The following is a 21514-nucleotide window of genomic DNA, read 5'->3' as shown; positions in this document are numbered from 1 at the left end:
TGGTTAGAGCGTTGGGCCAGTAACCGGAAGATTGCTGGATTGAATCCCGAGCTGACAAGGTAAAAATCTGTTGTTCTGCCCCTGAACAAGGCAGTTAACCCACTGTTCCCTGGGTGCTGTGGATGTCGATTAAGTCATCCCCCGCACCTCTCTGATTCAGAGGGGTTGGGTTAAATGTGGAAGACACATTTCACTTGAATACATTCAGTTGGACAACTGCCTGGGTAGCCCCCTTTCCTAATGTGTCATTTGGGTGAACTACCCCTTTAATAGTTCAGTATAGTCCTGGGGAGGAGGAGAGAAGAGTCCATATTTGTGCAAACTCTATTTCATGTCTTATGACTCTGTTATAACCCTCAATGTGTCTGTCTTTTCCATTGTCTTTATCTGTGTGAATGAGCATCGCTCCAAAAATGAAAAGCAGGTCAGATGAAACCAATAGGTCCTTTTGCAGATTGCAGAACGAGGGGATAAAGCACTCAGGTAGTGTCCTTCCCTCTGGTAGGTCTCCCAGTCACCGAGGAGGGGCTGCACGTAGGAGCCAGGGGGGGTAGGGACTGATTAAAAGGGAGGTGGATAGGTTAAGGTGTATGGGCAGGGCAGTGTTTTTAGATCAGCGTTGGCTGTGTCCGCGGGTGTACGTCAGGGTAGATGCTGTGGTGATCGTAGGCTAGGATGGAGGTTCAAGACGGGGTTCGGGAAGGTTTGTGGTGTGCGTAGGCCAGGGTGGAGGTATGAGAGGGGGTCCTAGAGGGGGTGTGCTGGGTGTGGAGCAGGGTGGAGGTCCAGGATCGGCTCAGGGGAGAGTACTCTGCTCCGTGAGTCGTCTCCCTGGAGAAGACAGAGTCAGAGGAGCTGCTGGTGTCTGGACCCAATGGAGAATACTGGACCACAGGGATGGACAGATTCAAATACTCCTAGAGAGAGTTGAGAGAGGGAGGGAGGACACGTTCAGGGGAAAAATTCAAATGATACGAAAATGACACTGTGTTTGTGTGTGTGCGTGCATGAATGTGTTTGTTTACCTGGTTGGTCATGAGTGAGAGTGTGCGGTCCAGATCCTCTACCAGCTGTTGGAAGGTTGGTCTATGAGATGGAACAGCGTGCCAGCAGTCTCTCATCATGATATACCTGAGAACACACACCACAGTGTTACAACAGAGCGTGTGTTTGTATTACTCTACTTGCGAGGACATTCTTACAGTATACTTGTGTTTTTTTTGTGTGTACTCACAGCTCCTCTGTGCAGGCGGCTGGCCTGTCCATACGATGTCCCTCCTTCAGCAGTTTGAACAGCTCCTCTACAGGGACCCCTGGGTAGGGAGACCCTCCTAGAGTAAAGATCTCCCACATCAACACCCCAAACGACCACCTACAACAGAATTCAATACAATCAACATCACTTTCTCAGGGATAATTATTGCTGGGCTTGAACGTAAACCTACCGACACATAACAACAGGATGGATAGCACAACACCACAGAATGTATATTAGGAGTTAGGAGTGTGACTTACACGTCACTCTGGTGTGTGTAGATGCGGTCGAACAGAGCCTCTGGAGCCATCCACTTCACTGGCAGACGACCCTGGGAGGAAAACAAGGGGTTAAAACACGTGTCAAACTCATTCCACAGAGGGCTAAATGTCTGCAGGGTTTCGCTCCACCCTTGTACTTGATTGATTAATTAAGCTGACTAATTAGTAAGAAAGTCCCCTCACTTGGTTGTCTAATGCTTTTGTCTAGGTTTTAATTGAAAAATTCATTCCCTCTGTGGAATGAGTTTGCCACCCCTGGGTAAAAACATCTATATGTCTGTCTGTCTGAATTTCAGTCGTCTACTCGCTCCACTGTGATCATGTTACTTACATTGGTGGTCTTCTTGTAGTAGTCTATGTGGTGGATGTCTCTGGCCAGACCAAAGTCTGCTATCTTCATCACATTGTCCTCTGTCACCAACACATTCCTGGCTGCTAGGTCTCTGTGGATACACTACAGAAAAAAACGGGATTGATTCATTTATTGGTTGACTGATTTACACTAATGTCCAGTAAAGGGAGAGGTAGAGTAAGAGAAAGTAATAGATTCAGACGAAGAGAATGAAACACAGAAAGATGAAAAGAAGAACGAGAGAGAGACATACAGACAAAAAGACAGACAATAACACTGGTTTCTTCTCTGACCTTCTGTAAGGCGAGGTATGCCATGCCCCTGGCCACCTGGTAGGCAGCAGACACCAGCTCCCTGACCTCTACGCTGTCCAGGGGGGCCTGGATTGGCCCAGACCAGTACTCCAGATCCACAGGCCTCCGACAACGCAGGTACTCCCTCAGGTTGCCCTGAGATGCATACTCTACCACCACGTAGAGAGGGCCTGGAGAGAGAGGGAAGGGTTATAATAAACAATGTGGTGTTCCCTGAGGTTCAGCGCTTGGACCCCTGCTGTTATTTTCACCCCTTGGTACTGTGGCCATTCTACTCATCTGTGCAAATAAAATGCTATTTCGCTCACACGCTTGCACACACACACACAAGCACACATAAACAAGCACACAAACACACACAGCACCAGTATTACCATCCTGTGTGCAGGCTCCCAGCAGGTTGATGATGTTTTTGTGTTTCCCGATCATCTTCATCATCTCCATTTCAGCGATCAGATCACTCAGGTCCTTCTCTGTGGCGTCCGCTACACAGGAAACAGGATGTGACATCAAATCAATATCAACCAATACAAACACTGTTTTTCAGTTTATTTTGAATTATCTCCTTAAATATTAGGAATATATTTCAGAAAGTAGTTTTATGTACCTTTGAGCATCTTGACGGCAACCTTGGTGAGATGAGAGGGTTTTTCTCTGTCCAGACCTGCAGCCTCTGCTAACACAACCTGACCAAAACAACCTTCACCCAGTGGCTTCCCCAGAGACAGCCTAGAACACAGACACACACGGCTATGAATGTCCTGTGCATGGAGGTTATGAATCTCCTTGGTTAAGTTATGAGCACCGTGTGCAGATTATGTATGCAATATGTAGGGTTATGTATGCCGATATTATAGATTGGGTATTCTCTATGCAGGGATATAAGCCCTCTAGTACCTGTCTCGTGACAGCTCCCAGAGTGGGTCTGCGGGCAGCTCATACACTGACACGCCGACCAGGGTGGGCGTGGCTCCACTGGAAAGGCGGTACGGCCTGACCAGACACACCCCCGACTGTAGAGAGGAAGAAGAGTCTACTGACACCTTGAGAAAGAGAAGGGGAGGTAGTGAGAGAGGATATACTGTAATAAGAGTTAGCCCGCTGAACTAAAGCCTATGGATTAGCTCAGGAAAAAAAATATTCACGTCTCAAGCAAAGGTTACGCATCACACGATCATGGATCACTAGTATGTGTGTGTTACCTGTCTGTGTAGGGGAATGATCTTGGCCAGTTTGTGAACGGCCAGCTGGCTGCTGAAGTCGCTCTTCTTCGGGGAGCAGAGTAGTCGGCAGGCGGTCGCTACGCCGACCATGAACATGATGATGAAGAAACCGACGCAGTAGATGAAGATCTCCAGGTAGGCCTGAGATGGTACAGGGGAGGGGGGCAGGTCTGGAGGAGAGGGAGTGAAGTGGGATGAATTCATAAATTTTTTTACATTGTTTTCTTTCTTCTTCCATTTGAAGTGCAAATGTATAAAGCACATTGGGCTGCAAAGGTTTGTACACAAGGTAAATAAAGTTCAGAATAATAACGTTTATTTTTGCATGTGTACCTTTGATCACACTGAGCCAGGCAGAGTGGTGAGAGAGTCCTATAGAGTTTCCTGCCAGACAGGTGTACTCTCCTTCATCCTCCACAGACACGTTCCTCAGAGTAAACACCTCCATCTCCCTGTCTGTGGTGTTAAACCCTGCAGTCTGAGAGAGAGAGAGATTTTTTAGCCCTCGTCAATACAGTGTGTGTTAACCTTCAGAACATGTACATATATGTGTGTGTGTGTGTGTATGTGTGTGTGTACCTTCAGTACGCGTACGTAAGGCAGTCCGTCTGGTCCCACTCTGCTGCCATTAATGGTGATGCGTTTGAGCCACTGGATGTGGGGCTGAGGGTCGCTGAACACTCGACAGACAAACTCCACGTCGCTACCAACCATGGCCGTACGATTAGCTGGCAGGCCTGCCTGGAGGATGGGCCTGTGAGGGCAACGTTCTAGAATAAACAGAAAACATCAATGCAATGTGAGTGATACAAAAACACTAACATACACACTCCCACCACTCAAGGTACACATATCAAAAGTAAACACAACTACTCATTCCAAGGTTTTTCTTTATTTTTACTATTTTCTAATTTTTTAAAATAATTGTGAAGACATCAAAACTATGAAATAACACATATGAAACCATGTAGTAACCAAAAAAGTGTTAAACAAATCAAAATATATTTTAGATTTTAGTTTCTTCAAAGTAGCCACCCTTTGCATTGATGACAGCTTTGCACACTCTTGGCATTCTCTCAACCAGCTTCACCTGGAATGCTTTTCCAACAGTCTTGAAGGAGTTCCCACATATGCTGAGCACTTGTTGGCTGTTTTTCCTTCACTCTGCGGTCTAACTCATCCCAAACCATCTCAATTGGGTTGAGGTCGGGTGATTGTGGAGGCCAGGTCATCTGATGCAGCACTCCATCACTCTCCTTCTTGGTCAAATAGCCCTTACACAGCCTGGAGGTGTATTGGGTCATTTTCCTGTTGAAAAACAAATGATTGTCCCACTAAGCGCAAACCAGATTTGATGGCGTATCGCTGCAGAATGCTGTGGTAGCCATGCTGGTTAAGTGTGCCTTGAATTCTAAAGAAATCACAGACAGTTTAACCAGCAAAGCACCCCCACACCATCTACTCCATGCTTCACGGTGGGAACTACACATGCGGAGATCACCTACTCTGCGTCTCACAAAGACACAGCGGTTGGAACCAAAAATCTCTAATTTGGACTCATCAGACCAAAAGACAGATTTCCACCGGTCTAACGTCCATTGCTCGTGTTTCTTAGCCCAAGCAAGTCTCTTCTTATTATTGGTGTCCTTTAGCAGTGGTTTCTTTGCAGCAATTTGACCATGGCCTGATTCATGCAGTCTCCTCTGAACAGTTGATGTTGAGATGTGTCTGTTACTTGAACTCTGTGAAGCATTTATTTGGGCTGCAATCTAAGGTGCAGTTATCTCTAATGAACTTATCCTCTGCAGCAGAGGTAACTCTGGATTTTACTTTCCTGTGGCGGGCCTCATGAGAGCCAGTTTCATCATAGCGATTGATGTTTTTTGCGACTGCACTTGAGGAAACTTCTTGAAATGTTCTGCATTGACTGACCTTCATGTCTTAAAATAATGATGGACTGTCATTTCTCTTTGCTTATTTGAGCAGTTTTTGCCATAATATGGACTTGGTCTTTACCAAACAGGGCTATCTTCTGTATACCACCCCTATCTTGTCACAACACAACTGATTGGCTCAAACGCATTAAGAAGGAAAGACATTTCACAAATTACCTTTTAACAAGGCACACCTGTTAATTGAAATGCATTCCACGTGACTACTTCATGAAGCTGGTTGAGAGAATTCCAAGAGTGTGCAAAGCTGTTATCAAGGCAAAGGGTGGCTACTTTGAAGAACCTAAAATATATTTTGATTTGTTTAACACTTTTATGGTTACTACATGATTCCATGTGTATTATTTCATAGTTTTGATGTCTTCACTATTATTCTACAATGTAGAAAATAGTAAAAATAAAGAAAAACCCTGGAATGAGTAGGTGTGTCCAAACTTTTGACTGGTAATGTATATATATGCACACATACTGACCCACTACGTCCAGCTGGTAGGTGTGCGTGAGGCTGCCGTGCTTGTTCTCCACAAGACAGGTGTAGTTGCCTTCATCAGACGGAACCACTGACTCCATTATTATAGTCCACATGTGGTCCCGGAGCTGAAAGAGGGAGACAGCGAGAGAGGAAGAGCGTGAGAGAAAGAGGCAAAGGAGTGAAAACGTGAGAATAGCCATGAAAAATACACATTTTGTGTTGTGTTAGTAATTTAATTTTGCCAAAGTAGAATTTGTGTTCTCCAAGGTTCAATGCTTGGACCCCTACTGTTATCTTTTTACACAGTATCCTTTGGTACTGTAATATTAGTTTTTAAGGTATGCTATTTACTTTCTGACTTACAGGCTCAATGCATCCATTTATATCTCAATATCAAATAAAAAATATTGTGTAACGCACCTTACTGTGACTGTTTTTCTTGTTTTTTTATATAGCAAGAGCAATTTATTTTTTTATTTATTTTATTTTTATTTCACCTTTATTTAACCAGGTAGGCAAGTTGAGAACAAGTTCTCATTTACAATTGCGACCTGGCCAAGATAAAGCAAAGCAGTTCGACAACATACAACAACACAGAGTTACACATGGAGTTAATATACAGTCAATAATACAGTAGAAAAATAAGTCTATGTACGATGTGAGCAAATGAGGTGAGATAAGGGAGGTAAAGGCAAAAAAGTCCATGGTGGCAAAGTAAATACAATATAGCAAGTAAAACACTGGAATGGTAGATTTGTAGTAGAAGAAAGTGCAAAGTAGAAATAGAGATAATGGGGTGCAAAGGAGCAAAATAAAATAAATAAATACAGTAGGGGAAGAGGTAGTTGTTTGGGCTAAATTATAGATGGGCTATGTACAGGTGCAGTGATCTGTGAGCTGCTCTGACAGCTGGTGCTTAAAGCTAGTGAGGGAGATAAGTGTTTCCAGGTTCATTTTTTTTTGAAGCAAGACTTTTGCTAAGACTGTCTGGGATTGGTTTGAGAGGGGAGGGGAACACTGAAAACTAGCTGTTATTGGCAGAGAGGTTAGGAATTAACTAATATATCACCTGGCGGTCTTTTCACACAGTTCTTACACTAAAAGGGCATTCATATAATTTTCACAATTTCACAGTATTATTCCAACCTCATAGTATGGAAATACAGTTGAGGTCAGAAGTTTACATACACTTAGGATGGCATCATTAAAACTCGTTTTTCAACCACTCCACAAATTTCTTGTTAACAAACTATAGTTTTGGCAAGTCGGTTAGGACATTACTTTGTGCATGACACAAGTAATTTTTCCAACAATTGTTTACAGACAGATAATTTCACTTGTAATTCACTGTATCACAATCCCAGTGGGTCAGAAGTTTACATACGCTAAGTTCACTGTACCTTTAAACAGCTTGAAAAATTCCAGAAAATTATGTCATGGCTTTAGAAGCTTCTGATAGGTTAATTGACACCATTTGAGTCAATTGGAGGTGTAATTGGGGATGTATTTCAAGGCCTACCTTCAAACTCAGTGCCTCTTTGCTTGACATCATGGGAAAATCAAAAGAAATCAGCCAAGACCCCAGAAATTTTTTTGCAGACCTTCACAAGTCTGGTTCATCCTTGGGAGCAATTTCCAAATGCCTGAAGGTACCACGTTCATCTGTACAAACAATAGTATGCAAGTATAAACACCATGAGATCACGCAATCGTACTTTGGTGCGAAATGTGCAAATCAATCCCAGAACAACAGCAAAGGACCTTGTGAAGATGCTGGAGGAAACAGGTACAAAAGTATCTATATCCACAGTAAAATGAGTCCTATATCGACATAACCTGAAAGTTCGCTAAGCAAGGAAGAAGCCACTGCTCCAAAACCGCCATAAAAAAGCTAGACTACGGTTTGCAACTGCACATGGGGACAAAGCTCGTACTTTTTGGAGAAAAGTCCTCTGGTCTGATTAAACAAAAATAGAACTGTTTGGCCATAATGACCATTGTTATGTTTGGAGGAAAAAGGGGCAGGCTTGCAAGCCGAAGAACACCATCCCAACCATGAAGCAAGGGGGTGGCAGCATCATGTTGTGGGGGTGTTTGCTGCAGGAGGGACTGGTGCACTTCACAAAATAGATGGCATCATGAGGAAAGAAAATGATGTGGCTGTATTGAAGTAACATCTCAAGACATCAGTCAGGAAGTTAAAGCTTGGTCGCAAATGGGTCTTCCAAATGGACAATGACCCCAAGCATACTTCCAAAGTTGTGACAAAATGGCTTAAGGACAACAAAGTCAAGGTATTGGGAGTGGCCATGGCAAAGCCCTGACCTCAATCCCATTGAAAATTTATGGGCAGAACTGAAAAAGCGTGCGCGAGCAAGGAGGCCTACAAACCTGACTCAGTTACACCAGCTCTGTCAGGAGAAATGGGCCAAAATTCACCCAACTTATTGTGGGAAGCTTGTGGAAGGCTAACCGAAACGTTTTACCCAAGTTAAACAATTTAAAGGCAATGCTACCAAATACTAATTGAGTGTATGTAAACTTCTGATGAAAGAAATAAAAGCTGAAATAAATCATTCTCTCAACTATTATTCTGACATTTCACATTCTTAAAATAAAGTGGTGACCCTAACTGACCTAAGACAGGGAATTTTCTACTGGGATTAAATGTCAGGAATTGTGAAATACTGAGTTTAAATGTATTTGGCTAAGGTGTATGTAAACTTCCAACTTCAACTGTATATACAAGACATTAAGAACACCTTCCTAATATTGGGTTGCAATTGTTGTCTCATCTACATTGATTGAAGTGGATTTAACAAGTGACATCAATAAGTGATCATAGCTTTCACCTGGAATCGCCTGGTCAGTCTATGTCATGTAAAGAGGAGGTGTCCGTAATGTTTTGTACACTCAGTGTATAAAACACAAGATATTCACGTTTTTGGCTGCACTGGGGCTTTGACAGATGATACACAACTCAACAGACAACCCAGTATGAAGCAGAGGGCTGTACAAAAACACATACCTTGAAGCCTCCAATGCGCTGGTCTTTCCTGAACTCTTTCCCATTCCTGTACCACCGCAAGGTTGGTGTGGGATTACCAGTCGCCTGGCAACGAAATTTAACAGTCTTACTGGCAGGAACGGCATGGAGCCTCTTCTCCATCTTGTCTGGAGTCGCCCACTGAGGAGCCATCACTAGAGAGAGGGAGAGGTATTTATATTTCACATTTTTGATTCAATATCAATCTTTCTTCAGTTGGTTTGGCTAGTAACTACTTTTTCAGACCAATAAAGCTAGAGGAAGCAAAGGGGAGAGAAAGGGAAGTGGCAGGGAAAGAGGTCAGGAGAAGGAGCTTACATTGGAGCTCCTGATTGTTAGATAGTTTATTTTCCTCTGAAGAAGACTCATCATCATCATCTTCGTCCTCAGAAGATGCCAGCATGTCAGCTATGGAGAGAGAAGAAAACGTAAACCAAAAATAGAAACCAGTGTGTGTGTGTGTTTAAACAGGAAGGGCTGAGGCAGGGTTACTCTGTGGGGGTCTGGGATGCTCCTGCTGAGTGAAAAGGGAAACGGCTTAAAGATTAACCTTTCACATTTTTACCCCTTTAAGCTGCCACACACACACACACACACACACACACACACACACACACACACACACACACCAGTTCCCCTGTTGCTCCCTAACCCCCAGCTCAGAGATAAACAAACACACTAATAATCACCACCTTCATCCTGACAAATGGTTGTGAACAAAGGGTGAGTTGGGAGAGAGGAGGGAAAAGCAGCATGTTTTTAATGGGTCTTGTTTGCAGATCTTTAATGGGTCTTGTTTGAATACGTTGAATGAGAAAAAGCCTACTTCCTTCTACCATTAGACACAGTCGGATCAGGTTCCATTCCACAGCATTCACAGATCCGGTCACATCAGATCAGTGATTACTATAAGCAGGGACATTTACTACCACACATCCCTTTTCACCTCTCATCAGGATTACTGATTACTATACAATATATTACTAATATATTAGTAAGTCAGGACATTTTCTGCCACAGATTCTGTACCTCCCAACCTCTCAGCAGGACCTACACCAGAAAAGCAGTCATCATTTCTCCTCTAATCTACAGATATTAGGTCCATAATCAGCATCACCACAGACTGACACAGACCATCCCCGAATTCAAGCTCCCAACCTCACTACATTATGTCTGTAATCTACAGGGAGAGGTCTACAGAAACTGCATTATGGGAGGTCTTGAATACAGCATGTCTGTCATCTAGAGGGAGAGGTCTACAGAAACTGCATTATGGGAGGTCTTGAATACTGCCTGCTCATAGCAGGGAGAACATTCTCAATGAGAGGTTGTCAAAAATAGACAGAGAGAGCGCGCGCGAGAGAAAGAGAGAGCGAGGAAGCGAGAGAGCGAGACAGAGCGAGGGGATAAAGACATTGAAAGTGAAAAAATGACTGAAAAAAAGAAAGGAATCCACTAAAAGAGAGAAAAGCAGGGGGAGTTGGTTGAAGTCCAAAAACCTAAACCTTTATTTGAACGAAGCAACGAGAAGGAGAGAAGGATATGGGAAATTGGGAGCAGGCTTTGTTTATGGAAAAATAGTTTGCGGCGCAAAAGTTACATTTAGGTGTTTTTGACTAAGAGAGAAAAACAAGAATTTATGGGTTCCAAAACAACAGTATCACACACACACTCAGCTGGATACCAGATGGCTGGAAGCGAAACACACAAAAACATGCGGGCACACACATACACAAACAGATGCACACACGCATGCGCGTACAAACACGCACACAACACAGGGTGTTAGGGTTGGTCAGGATGGTTGTGATTACAGTACTCGCCAATACAAATAAAACCATCTCCTTTCAGACGGCATTCATCCTTTCCTACCAAAAACAGCATTTCTGCTCCACATCCTCCACATCCAACCAGCTGTGTGTGTGTATGTGTGTGTGGACAGGATATGTAAACCATGGCACCATGAAAAATCACTGTAAACATCCTCAGCTTTAAACTAAATGGACAAACCTTGAAGAGCTTCTTTCTAGCTCAATATAGAATCCCCCACCCCAAACACATCCATAAATGTAAGTGTATGTTCTGTTTTCTCTAGCTCAGAATAGAGACCCACTACTAACGGAACAGTTCCAGATAGCAGAACAGAGTCAGTGGGATTGAACCACCATGGTAGCAGCCTGAACCCAGAACCCTCAGCCTGAACCCTCAGCCTAAACCTAGAACCCTTAGCCTGAACCTAGAACCCTTAGCCTGAACCCTCAGCCTGAACCTAGAACCCTTAGCCTGAACCCAGAACCCTCAACCTAAACCTAGAACCCTCAGCCTGAACCCAGAACCCTTAGCCTGAACCCAGAACCCTCAGCCTGAACCCTCAGCCTGAACCCTTAGCCTGAACCCAGAACCCTCAGCCTTAACCTAGAACCCTCAGCCTGAACCCTCAGCCTAAACCTAGAACCCTTAGCCTGAACCCAGAACCCTTAGCCTGAACCCAGAACCCTTAGCCTGAACCCAGAACCCTCAGCCTGAACCTAGAACCCTCAGCCTGAATCTAGAACCCTCAGCCTGAACCTAGAGCCCTTAGCCTGAACCCTCAGCCTGAACCTAGAACCCTTAGCCTGAACCCAGAACCCTCAACCTAAACCTAGAACCCTCAGCCTGAACTCAGAACCCTTAGCCTGAACCCAGAATCCTCAGCCTGAACCCTTAGCCTGAACCCAGAACCCTCAGCCTTAACCTAGAACCCTCAGCCTGAACCCAGAACCCTCAGCCTAAACCTAGAATCCTTAGCCTGAACCCAGAACCCTCAGCCTGAACCCAGAACCCTTAGCCTGAACCCAGAACCCTCAGCCTGAACCCAGAACCCTCAGCCTGAACCTAGAACCCTCAGCCTGAACCCAGAACCTTCAACCTGAACCCAGAACCCTCAACCTGAACCCAGAACTAGAGGTCGACCGATTATGATTTTTTTTCCATGCCGATACCGATTATTGGAGGACCGAAACAGGCCGATACCGATTAATCGGACGATTTTTTTATTTATTTATTTGTAATAATGACAATTACAACAATACTGAATGAACACTTATTTTAACTTAATATAATACATCAATAAAATCAATTTACCCTCAAATATAAAATGAAACATGTTCAATTTGGTTTAAATAATGCAAAAACAAAGGGTTGGAGAAGAAAGTAAAAGTGCAATATGTGCCATGTAAAAAAGCTAATGTTTAAGTTCCTTGCTCAGAACATGAGAACATATGAAAGCTGGTGGTTCCTTTTAACATGAGTCTTCAATATTCCCAGGTAAGAAGTTTTAGGTTGTAGTTATTATAGGAATTATAGGACTATTTCTCTCTATACGATTTGTATTTCATATACCTTTGACTATTGGATATTCTTATAGGCACTTTAGTATTGCCAGTGTAACAGTATAGCTTCCGTCCCTCTCCTCGCGCCTACCTGGGCTCGAACCAGGAACACATCGACAACAGCCACCCTCGAAGCAGCGTTACCCATGTAGAGCAAGGGGAAAAACTAAGTCTCAGAGCGAGTGACGTTTGAAACGCTATTCGCGCGCACCTGGCTAACTAGCTAGCCATTTCACATCGGTTACACCAGCCTAATCTTGGGAGTTGACAGGCTTGAAGTCCTAAACAGCGCAATGCATTGCGAAGGGCTGCTGGCAAACGCACGAAAGTGCTGTTTGAATGAACGCTTACGAGCCTGCTGCTGCCTACCATCGCTCAGTCAGACTGCTCTATCAAATCATAGACTTAATTATAACATAATAACACACAGAAATACGAGCCTCAGGTCATTAATATGGTCGAATCCGGAAACCACCATCTCGAAAACCAAACGTTTTTCCTGTCAGTGAAATACGGAACCGTTCCGTATTTTATCTAATGGGTGGCACCCCTAAGTCTAAATATTCCTGTTACATTGCACAACCTTCAATGTAATGTCCTAATTACGTAAAATTCTGGCAAATTAGTTCGCAACGAGCCAGGCGGCCCAAACTGTTGCATTTACCCTGACTCTGCGTGCAATGAACACAAAATGACACAATTTCACCTGGTTAATATTGCCTGCTAACCTGGATTTCTTTTAGCTAAATATGCAGGTTTAAATATATATACTTCTGTGTATTGATTTTAAGAAAGGCATTGATGTTTATGGTTAGGTACAGTCGTGCAACGATTGTGCTTTTTTCGCAAATGCGCTTTTGTTAAATCATCCCCCGTTTGGCGAAGTTGGCTGTCTTTGTTAGGAAGAAATAGTCTTCACAGTTCGCAACGAGCCAGGCGTCCCAAACTGCTGCATATACCCTGACTCTGTTTTTAAGAGAAGTGACACATTTTCCCTAGTTAAAAGAAATTCATGTTAGCAGGCAATATTAACTAAATATGCAGGTTTAAAAATATATACTTGTGTATTGATTTTAAGAAAGGCATTGATGTTTATGGTTGGAGCAGGCTAGATAAACTAGTGATATCATCAACCACATAGAATAGAACATGGGTGGACATTTCTTCAATAACATTAAATGAGAAACAAGATTTCATTTATATATAAAAACATTTTTCAAACTAGTGATTATGATTGATTGATTGTTTTTATAAGATAAGTTTAATGCTAGCTAGCAACTTACCATGGCTTCTTACTGCATTCGCGTAACAGGCAGGCTCCTCATGGAGTGCAATGTAAAGCAGGTGGTTAGAGCGTTGGACTAGTTAACTGTAAGGTTGCAAGATTGAATCCCCGAGCTGACAAGGTAAAAATCTGTCGTTCTGCCCCTGAACAAGGCAGTTAACCCACCGTTCCTAGACCATCATTGAAAATAAGAATGTGTTCTTAACTACAATTACAATTTAGTCATTTAGCAGACGCTCTTATCCAGAACGACTTACAGTAGTGAATGCATACATTTCATTTCATGCATTTTTTTTTTTTTTGTACTGGCCTCCCGTGGGAATCGAACCCACAACTCTGGCGTTGCACACACCATGCTGGCGTTGCAAACACCATGCTCTACTAACTGAGCCCCAAGTTAAATAAAGGTTAAAAAAACGAAAAAGAAAAAAGAAATCGGCGTCCAAAATACCGATTTCCGATTGTTATGAAAACTTGAAATCGGCCCTAGTTAATCGGCCACTCCGATTAATCGGTCGACCTCTACCCAGAACCCTCAACCTGAGCCCAGAACCCTCAGCCTGAACCCAGAACCCTCAGCCTGAGGGAATAAAATAGATTATAGAAGGCACACAAGCGAGTATACACAAGCACACACACACACACAGACAGAAGGCTAATGAGACGTAGCCCTGCCTGTCAACTACAACCGAGAGAGCACAAGCAAGAAAGAAAGAGAATTTAAGATCTTTATGTGGCCCATGTCTCTTACCTGTGTCGCTGACGTGGGCAGCAGCTGGTCTGGACTGGGTCAGGGGAGAGTAAATCAGTAGAACCAGCAGTGACCACAGGAGCAGCAGAGACCAGTGGGACAATAACATACTGGCACTGGTATAGGTTAACTGGTACAGTACTGGAATGGCAGGGGCTACTGGTACAGGGCTGGCAGTAGAGGGCGCTTAAATGTATCAGCCTACAACCATCAACTCTTCAGGTGGGGAACTGTAAGAGGAAAAAAGAGATGGGCATTCATGAATATGTTAAAGACAAGACAAGGCATTTTATGAAAATAAATGGCAAGAAAAGGATGTGACACTGCTACCCTGTCTAGAGCCCGTCCGATATATCAGTTCACCAATACTATCAGCCGATAACCAATATTTAATAAATAGGATGATAAAAGGGAATCTCATGCTTATATGAACACTTGTCATTATTGTCACGATGTATGAAATCAACATTTGAAGCACAATTATTGGACAATTGCTCTTTTTATGGCAATTTATGAGAACTTAGTGTGGAAAATGTATATCAGTATCGGTAAGTTTGTCCCCCCAAAAAATCGGAATCGGACCCGAAAAATATATGGGTCAGGCTCTAACTGCATGGGCTGACCAGTTAGTTAGAGGCTGTGACACATGCTCTGGTGTCTCTTTTCACAGTAAAGAGTAGAGTGGCAGGTTTATGAAGATGTCATTAATGCCCTTGGTAGAGGCTGTGACACATGCTCTGGTGTCTCTTTTCACAGCTTCCAACACTCTTCACACTATAACATCTTTCGACGCTTGTCCCGTCAGCTCACCTGTCACACATTAATGCCCATCAAACGTTCCAAAACAAAGCTGTGTTTTATCACAGTTTTGTTATGCCTCCCCCTAAAGGCATCAGCATGCTTTGGTATTGGCTGGCGCCTAGCCGAGTGCTGAATAAGTGTGTTCGCATACTCCCTTAAAAGTCATTAAGCAGCAATAGTACTGTTTGTCCATCTTGAGACGCCCTAGCCAGTATACACTTCCTCAAAATAGTCAGACTTCATCTAAGATAACTCAAGAATTCTGTCATTCATTTAGAAGTTTTTTGCAGAGGAGATCTTAGTTGTGCAATTTTACATCTAACTGAGATGTTTGGTGCAGTATTTATCAATGAAAAAATTTGCATGAAAATTATTAGTCTCTGGTTGAATGACAAACACTTAATTGAAGAACCCCTACTGTTGACCAATCACCGACAAAGGGGCGTAGACTTCGGCTACCGACTTCGGCTTGTCTCGAGAAAAATGTTTGTGTGCAAGATCAGCCGAAAAAAACCTTACCGAAGACCAAAACGAACAAAAACGGCATGATTAATATATGTACAAACTTTTCCGAACTGTTTTGATGGGAAGCATGCGGAAATTGCGGACGCCTTAACCCGCACCCTCAGCCCAAACACCATATGTCCCCCAGTCCGCCTGCCAGTGCCACAGTGTTAAAGTCTTATTGAGAAGATGGATCTGGTGTTTAGGTGTTATGAGACCGCTCCAAACCACAAACAAACACTGACGTAGAGAGACTAACACCCAGGAGAGCTGTAAATATGTTCTATAATACATCATCTCCCTTGTCATTATATACTGTTGTAGAGTCAGAAACATGTTGAACAGTTTGACGGTACATTAACATTACTGAAACTTGGACACTACTGTAGCTGGCAGCTAGGGATGGTGTGGGCATTACTGAGGGTTACTCTGTCCTTCAGAACTGGCAGCCAGTATGCGTGTGTGTGTGTGTGTCAGGGTGATGACCCAGAGTGGGAGATGTGTAACAGTAAAGAGTAGAGTGGCAGGTTTATGAAGATGTCATTAATGCCCTTGATTTACACCACACACACAGAGAATTTACCCTCATGGACACTGCCCGTAACTCAACCCCACACTAACGTTAAAGAGTCTCTTAAATTGATGAGTTTGTTTGCAGATTTATGAGTTTTGCGGTGGAGAGTCTCCATCCTACTGCTGGCTAGCTGACAGCAGAGCCCAGCACAGAGACAGCTAGGCAGACACAGTCTTCTTATTACATAGGCGAGAGAGAGAATGAGGGAGGGAGAGAGAGTAAAAGAGAGAGACATAAGAGTATGCAGGATTTTGCTCCAGCTCTACACCCCCCCCCCCCTCTCCCCTACTCATCAGCTGCTTATCAGGCCCCAATTGGCTGAATCACGTGTGTTAGAGCAGGGTAGGAGAAAAACCAGCATACCTCTGCCATAGCTCTTCAGAAGGAGACTTGGACACCCCTGCCATAGAAGCTAACAGCTAGCTAACAGCTAACACACCCAGTTCTGTAAACCTCACTGTGGTAGTTATCAAATCACCACAATCACCACAGACACAATAAGAACAGAAATAAGACCACTTTCTACCTGCCCCAGCCTTGCTGTGTGGCTTCTTTAAATTCTAAAGGAACTTCAGAGAGAAGAAACAGCAGATAACAGTAACTTTGACATCCATTTCAGCAATTTAACAGACGGTCTTATACAAAGAGAGTTGCTTTGAACCAGAGCAGGGTAGCAGACCCCTACAAATGGTGATCATTGCAAGTAAAACCTTCCAAAATAGCTTCAAGTCCAGTTGTAGTTATTTTCTGTGCTGTTATTCTGCAGATGCTGCTGGTTTAAACTAGAAGCCACCGGGTCAGCTTGCTGGTTCTGTGTATAGCTTAGAGGAGGCTGTTAGAATGACTCAGGGGGGTTGATATGATAAAAAATCTGATGGTCTGAGAGACAGTAACTACACACACACATAGGGTGGCATATAGTCGCTAGGCCAGGAATAGAGCATCACACCAGCTCTCTATCGAGGAGAGGGCCTCAACATACCGGAAACATCTCCCTACTCCATCTTTCTCCCATGCCTTCCTCCCCATACACCCCACCCCCCTCTAATCCCTTCAATCAGACAACTTCTAGTTCTCCTAAGATTATCCCCCCCTCCTTCTAATCCCTTCAATCAGCAACTTCTAGTTCTCCTAAGATTACCCCCCCTAATCCCTTCAATCAGACAACTTCTAGTTCTCCTAAGATTACCCCCCTAATCCCTTCAATCAGACAATTTCTAGTTCTCCTAAAATTACCCCCCTAATCCCTTCAATCAGACAACTTCTAGTTGTCCTAAAATTACCCCCCCAATCCCTTCAATCAGACAACTTCTAGTTCTCCTAAAATTACCCCCCCAATCCCTTCAATCAGACAACTTCTAGTTCTCCTAAAATTACCCCCCCTAATCCCTTCAATCAGACAACTTCTAGTTCTCCTAAAATTACCCCCCCTAATCCCTTCAATCAGACAACTTCTAGTTCTCCTAAAATTACCCCCCCTAATCCCTTCAATCAGACAACTTCTAGTTCTCCTAAAATTACCCCCCCTAATCCCTTCAATCAGACAACTTCTAGTTGTCCTAAAATTACCCCCCCTAATCCCTTCAATCAGACAACTTCTAGTTGTCCTAAGATTACCCCCCCTAATCCTTTCAATAAGACAATTTCTAGTTGTCCTAAGATTACCCCCCCTAATCCTTTCAATAAGACAATTTCTAGTTGTCCTAAGATTACCCCCCCCTAATCCTTTCAATAAGACAATTTCTAGTTGTCCTAAGATTACCCCCCCTAATCCTTTCAATAAGACAATTTCTAGTTGTCCTAAGATTACCCCCCCTAATCCTTTCAATAAGACAATTTCTAGTTGTCCTAAGATTACCCCCCCTAATCCTTTCAATAAGACAATTTCTAGTTGTCCTAAGATTACCCCCCCCCTAATCCTTTCAATAAAACAACTTCTAGTTGTCCTAAGATTACCCCCCCCCCTAATCCTTTCAATAAGACAACTTCTAGATGTCCTAAGATTACCCCCCCTAATCCTTTCAATAAGACAATTTCTAGTTGTCCTAAGATTACCCCCCCCCTAATCCTTTCAATAAGACAATTTCTAGTTGTCCTAAGATTACCCCCCCCCCCCCTAATCCTTTCAATAAGACAACTTCTAGTTGTCCTAAGATTACCCCCCCCGCCCAATCCTTTCAATAAAACAATTTCTAGTTCTCCTAAGATTATCTTTTAATTTTCCCCTCCCTCTCTTTCTGGAAGATGTGACCTCTCCAGATGTTCCATTCCAAAAGCCTTTACCTACACACCACATTCTACCTCAGCCCTGGCCTGGTCCACCCGACATAGTAACACACCATTTTCCTGTAAACTGGAAAACAGCTCATGGTGTGTACCTGTGTGTCAAGGGGAGCCATGGCTGAGATATGCTACCATGAAGCATCCATGAAGGCATTGATTGTGCAACTATACAACCCAGCTGTAGTACTGTTACTTACAGAGACTGAATGTCTGGAGACAGAGGACAGGTTGAGAGTAGAACAGAAAGCACACAGGTCTGCTGTAAGACTTTCATCCACCTAACTCACTCACACTCCTGGTCAGTGACCCTGGAGTCTTCTATGGGCCTGGATAACAGCTCAGTGCCTTACCATACACCTTTATCTACCTCCCCACTCATCTTTTTATCCCTCTCCCAGTCTCTATCTGTTCTATTATCGCTCTCTACTCATCTGTTTCTCCTCTCAGAATGTGGTATCTGATACAGATTAGCAGCCATCACACATTCCCTCCATTCCCAAATGGCAGAGTGAGTCAGTTCTCACACTCACATTCAGTATCTCTGTCTCTCACTGTTACCCTGGCGAGCAAGACTTAGATTTCCAATGTATTCATTACACAAATACACTTGAAACTGAACTCACACCACACCATTATTATCATCATTGTGTGTATGTGCTGACATAAACATCCAAAATGGTCTTCTGATCATAATGAGCCATTTATGGACAGATAAAAAAAACATACTCAAAGGAGAAACTCGATTGAAAGTGTTTTTTTTAGTTGAGCACCAGGTTTAATCTCGGTCCAGGAAACCAGCCCAATAACTTGTTCAATGTCATGCATGGACCACGGATCATGTGGCAACAGTACTACTTATATTCACATTATATTAAGGAGCCGGTGACAGTTCGGTAGCATAGTGGTCAGTGTTGGGCTAGTAACCGAAAGGTTGCAAGATCGAATCCCCAGCTGACAAGGTAAAAATCTGTCGTTCTGCCCCTGAACAAGGCAGTTAACCCACTGTTCCTAGGCCGTCATTGTAAATAAGAATTTGTTCTTAACTGACCTGCCTAGTTAAATAAATGTAAAATAAAAAAAATGAACAGTTGGTTCTGCGCGTGACTCACCGGTCATGCGGTAGCGCTGTGATGAGTCAACGAACAGCATATATGGCGCGTGCTGCTGAATGAACAGCCGGATCTCATCAGAGTTGGAATGTCACACGCACAAGCGTCATTTACCGTAAACAGATTAAACTGATACATGTACACCCACGGCGGTCGGTCTGCCCATTGCGGTGGCATGTGACGCGACTGACTGCTTTACGGTGTGTTCCTCAGTCAGAGAGAGAGACATGGGTCACAGCTTACTAGCTGGACTGTGGTTTGTAATTATGTGGTCATCTTTGTGTATATCTTATACATGATTAATGAAGCCTTCATAATAAGGCATTATAAAGGTTGGCATTTATGACATGGTTACAAATGATTTGTGAAGCATAGTTATAGTTTACGAAGGCTCATTCATTTTTATAACGCATCTAAATCAGGATGATTTTTTGTTTTACTTTGTTAGGGCTAACACTGGCAGGGGCCCCTAAATTGCATAACATTCTTATAGCCTTGCATAACATTCTTATAGCCTATGTAGGATAATTCCAATATGATCATGAATGGCCAGATCGGTCTATACCTACTTTATTTAAAAGTAGAATTGTTTTCTCAAATGTTTACAGATCACGTAGGCCAAAGCAAGCTGCAACATTGTATCCGTGACTGTGGACATCTAGGCTATTGGTCGCATTGAATGTAGTGTCTCACCTGAATTTCTGATCCTTGTGCAGCTCCCCTCGAGAAGGTAGGTTAGACGTCTAAAAGAAAGTAATTAAATGTCCGATTCCGTCGATGTCTTTTAAACCTTAAAGTCACAACTCTCGTAAACAATGCGGTGTTTTTCCAGAGTTCAAATGCAGTGGCGCGGTGAAGCTTCGAGGAACGTTAATGGCCATTGATTTCGGAGTAGCAATGGAGCGGTCTCTCTCTCTGTCTTCCGAGAGAAAAGGTATAAAAACACGTTCAGCACAAATACTTCACATGTAGCCTACTTGGTAAAGTTTTCGACCGGTTTCAGTAAAGATATCTCGAGTAGCAGCAAATCTCAAGGCATTTTACTTTACTCAATACGTTAATATTCTTGGAGAAAACATGGGGAAACTCCGATCATCTTCTGTATTGTCTTGCAACTGTCGGGAAAAACATTTGCAGAATACTGCAACCAAATATTTTTCTGAAAGTATATATATATTTTTGTCAACACCGCATAGATCTATTTGCGAGGCGAATTGTCAGACAACATTATAACGTTAGGTCTTGAATATATTTCCGAGCGGCGAATTCCAGCTCTCTGACCTCCCCCAACCACTTCTCACCGTGTGCTGAGAGAATCTGAAGGAGACCTCCCCCTTCTCTCATTTCCTCCCCTTTTCCCCCTTCTCTCCTTTCCTCCCCTTTTCCCCCTTCTCCCTCCCCTTTTCCCCCTTCTCACTCCCCTCTCACTTGCAGGAACTCAAAATGATTTAGCCGACACTGTAGACTTGTAGGTCTGTCACAAATAAAAAAGTTCTCTACTGGCTTGACTGATCGAAACACAGCATATTTTGGAAATAGACACCCTGTTCATTTGTGTTTTGGCAACATTCTCATAAGACATTAAATACTAGGCTACTCAGCATTTGTGACTACTGCCCTTTTAACTAAAATTCTAACAGAGGGAAATGGCTTTAGTATCTTGGAGAGCCCTGCTGCTGTGTGTGTGTGTGTGTGTGTGTGTGTGTGTGTGTGTGTGTGTGTGTGTGTGTGTGTGTGTGTGTGTGTGTGTGTGGCTAACTGGTTGGGCAGTGATGTAACTGGCCCTGGTCTGAGTAAACAGTTGATTAAAAATCAGAGGAAGGTGATGCAGAGAGAGGAACACACACAAACACACTTGTGTCTGCGTCCATTGACTGATGCTGTGTGAAATGTGTCTGCTTGTCCAGGAAACCTTGGCATGGGATACAGTAGGCTGGCTAC

The 21514-nt window shown here is 43.3% G+C and overlaps 1 protein-coding gene across 3 annotated transcripts; it reads right to left on the bottom strand.

The window, feature by feature from the left end:
- Positions 1 to 388: 388 nt before the first annotated feature.
- Positions 389 to 20409, bottom strand: LOC115159756 (fibroblast growth factor receptor 1-A). Of its 3 annotated transcripts, none has more exons than XM_029709785.1 (17): positions 20267 to 20409; positions 14303 to 14532; positions 9214 to 9303; positions 8878 to 9050; positions 5851 to 5974; positions 4005 to 4195; positions 3759 to 3903; positions 3405 to 3595; positions 3100 to 3245; positions 2810 to 2931; positions 2577 to 2687; positions 2182 to 2372; positions 1868 to 1990; positions 1516 to 1586; positions 1235 to 1372; positions 1026 to 1131; positions 389 to 917 (listed from the first exon to the last, which is right to left on the bottom strand). In XM_029709785.1, exons 2-17 carry the CDS (start codon positions 14409 to 14411, stop codon positions 684 to 686), a joined length of 2265 nt encoding a protein of 754 aa, XP_029565645.1. In that variant the 5' UTR covers positions 14412 to 14532; positions 20267 to 20409; the 3' UTR covers positions 389 to 683. The 3 variants fall into 3 exon arrangements, with proteins under 3 accessions (XP_029565645.1, XP_029565646.1, XP_029565647.1); XM_029709786.1 differs by lacking the exon at positions 20267 to 20409 and adding an exon at positions 19574 to 19659; XM_029709787.1 differs by lacking the exon at positions 9214 to 9303.
- Positions 20410 to 21514: the final 1105 nt, after the last annotated feature.

The sequence above is a fragment of the Salmo trutta genome, chromosome 23, assembly GCF_901001165.1.
Source record: "Salmo trutta chromosome 23, fSalTru1.1, whole genome shotgun sequence".
NCBI lineage: Eukaryota > Metazoa > Chordata > Actinopteri > Salmoniformes > Salmonidae > Salmo > Salmo trutta.
Note: the sequence above shows the minus strand (reverse complement) of the source record. Positions and strands in the feature narration are given on the sequence as shown.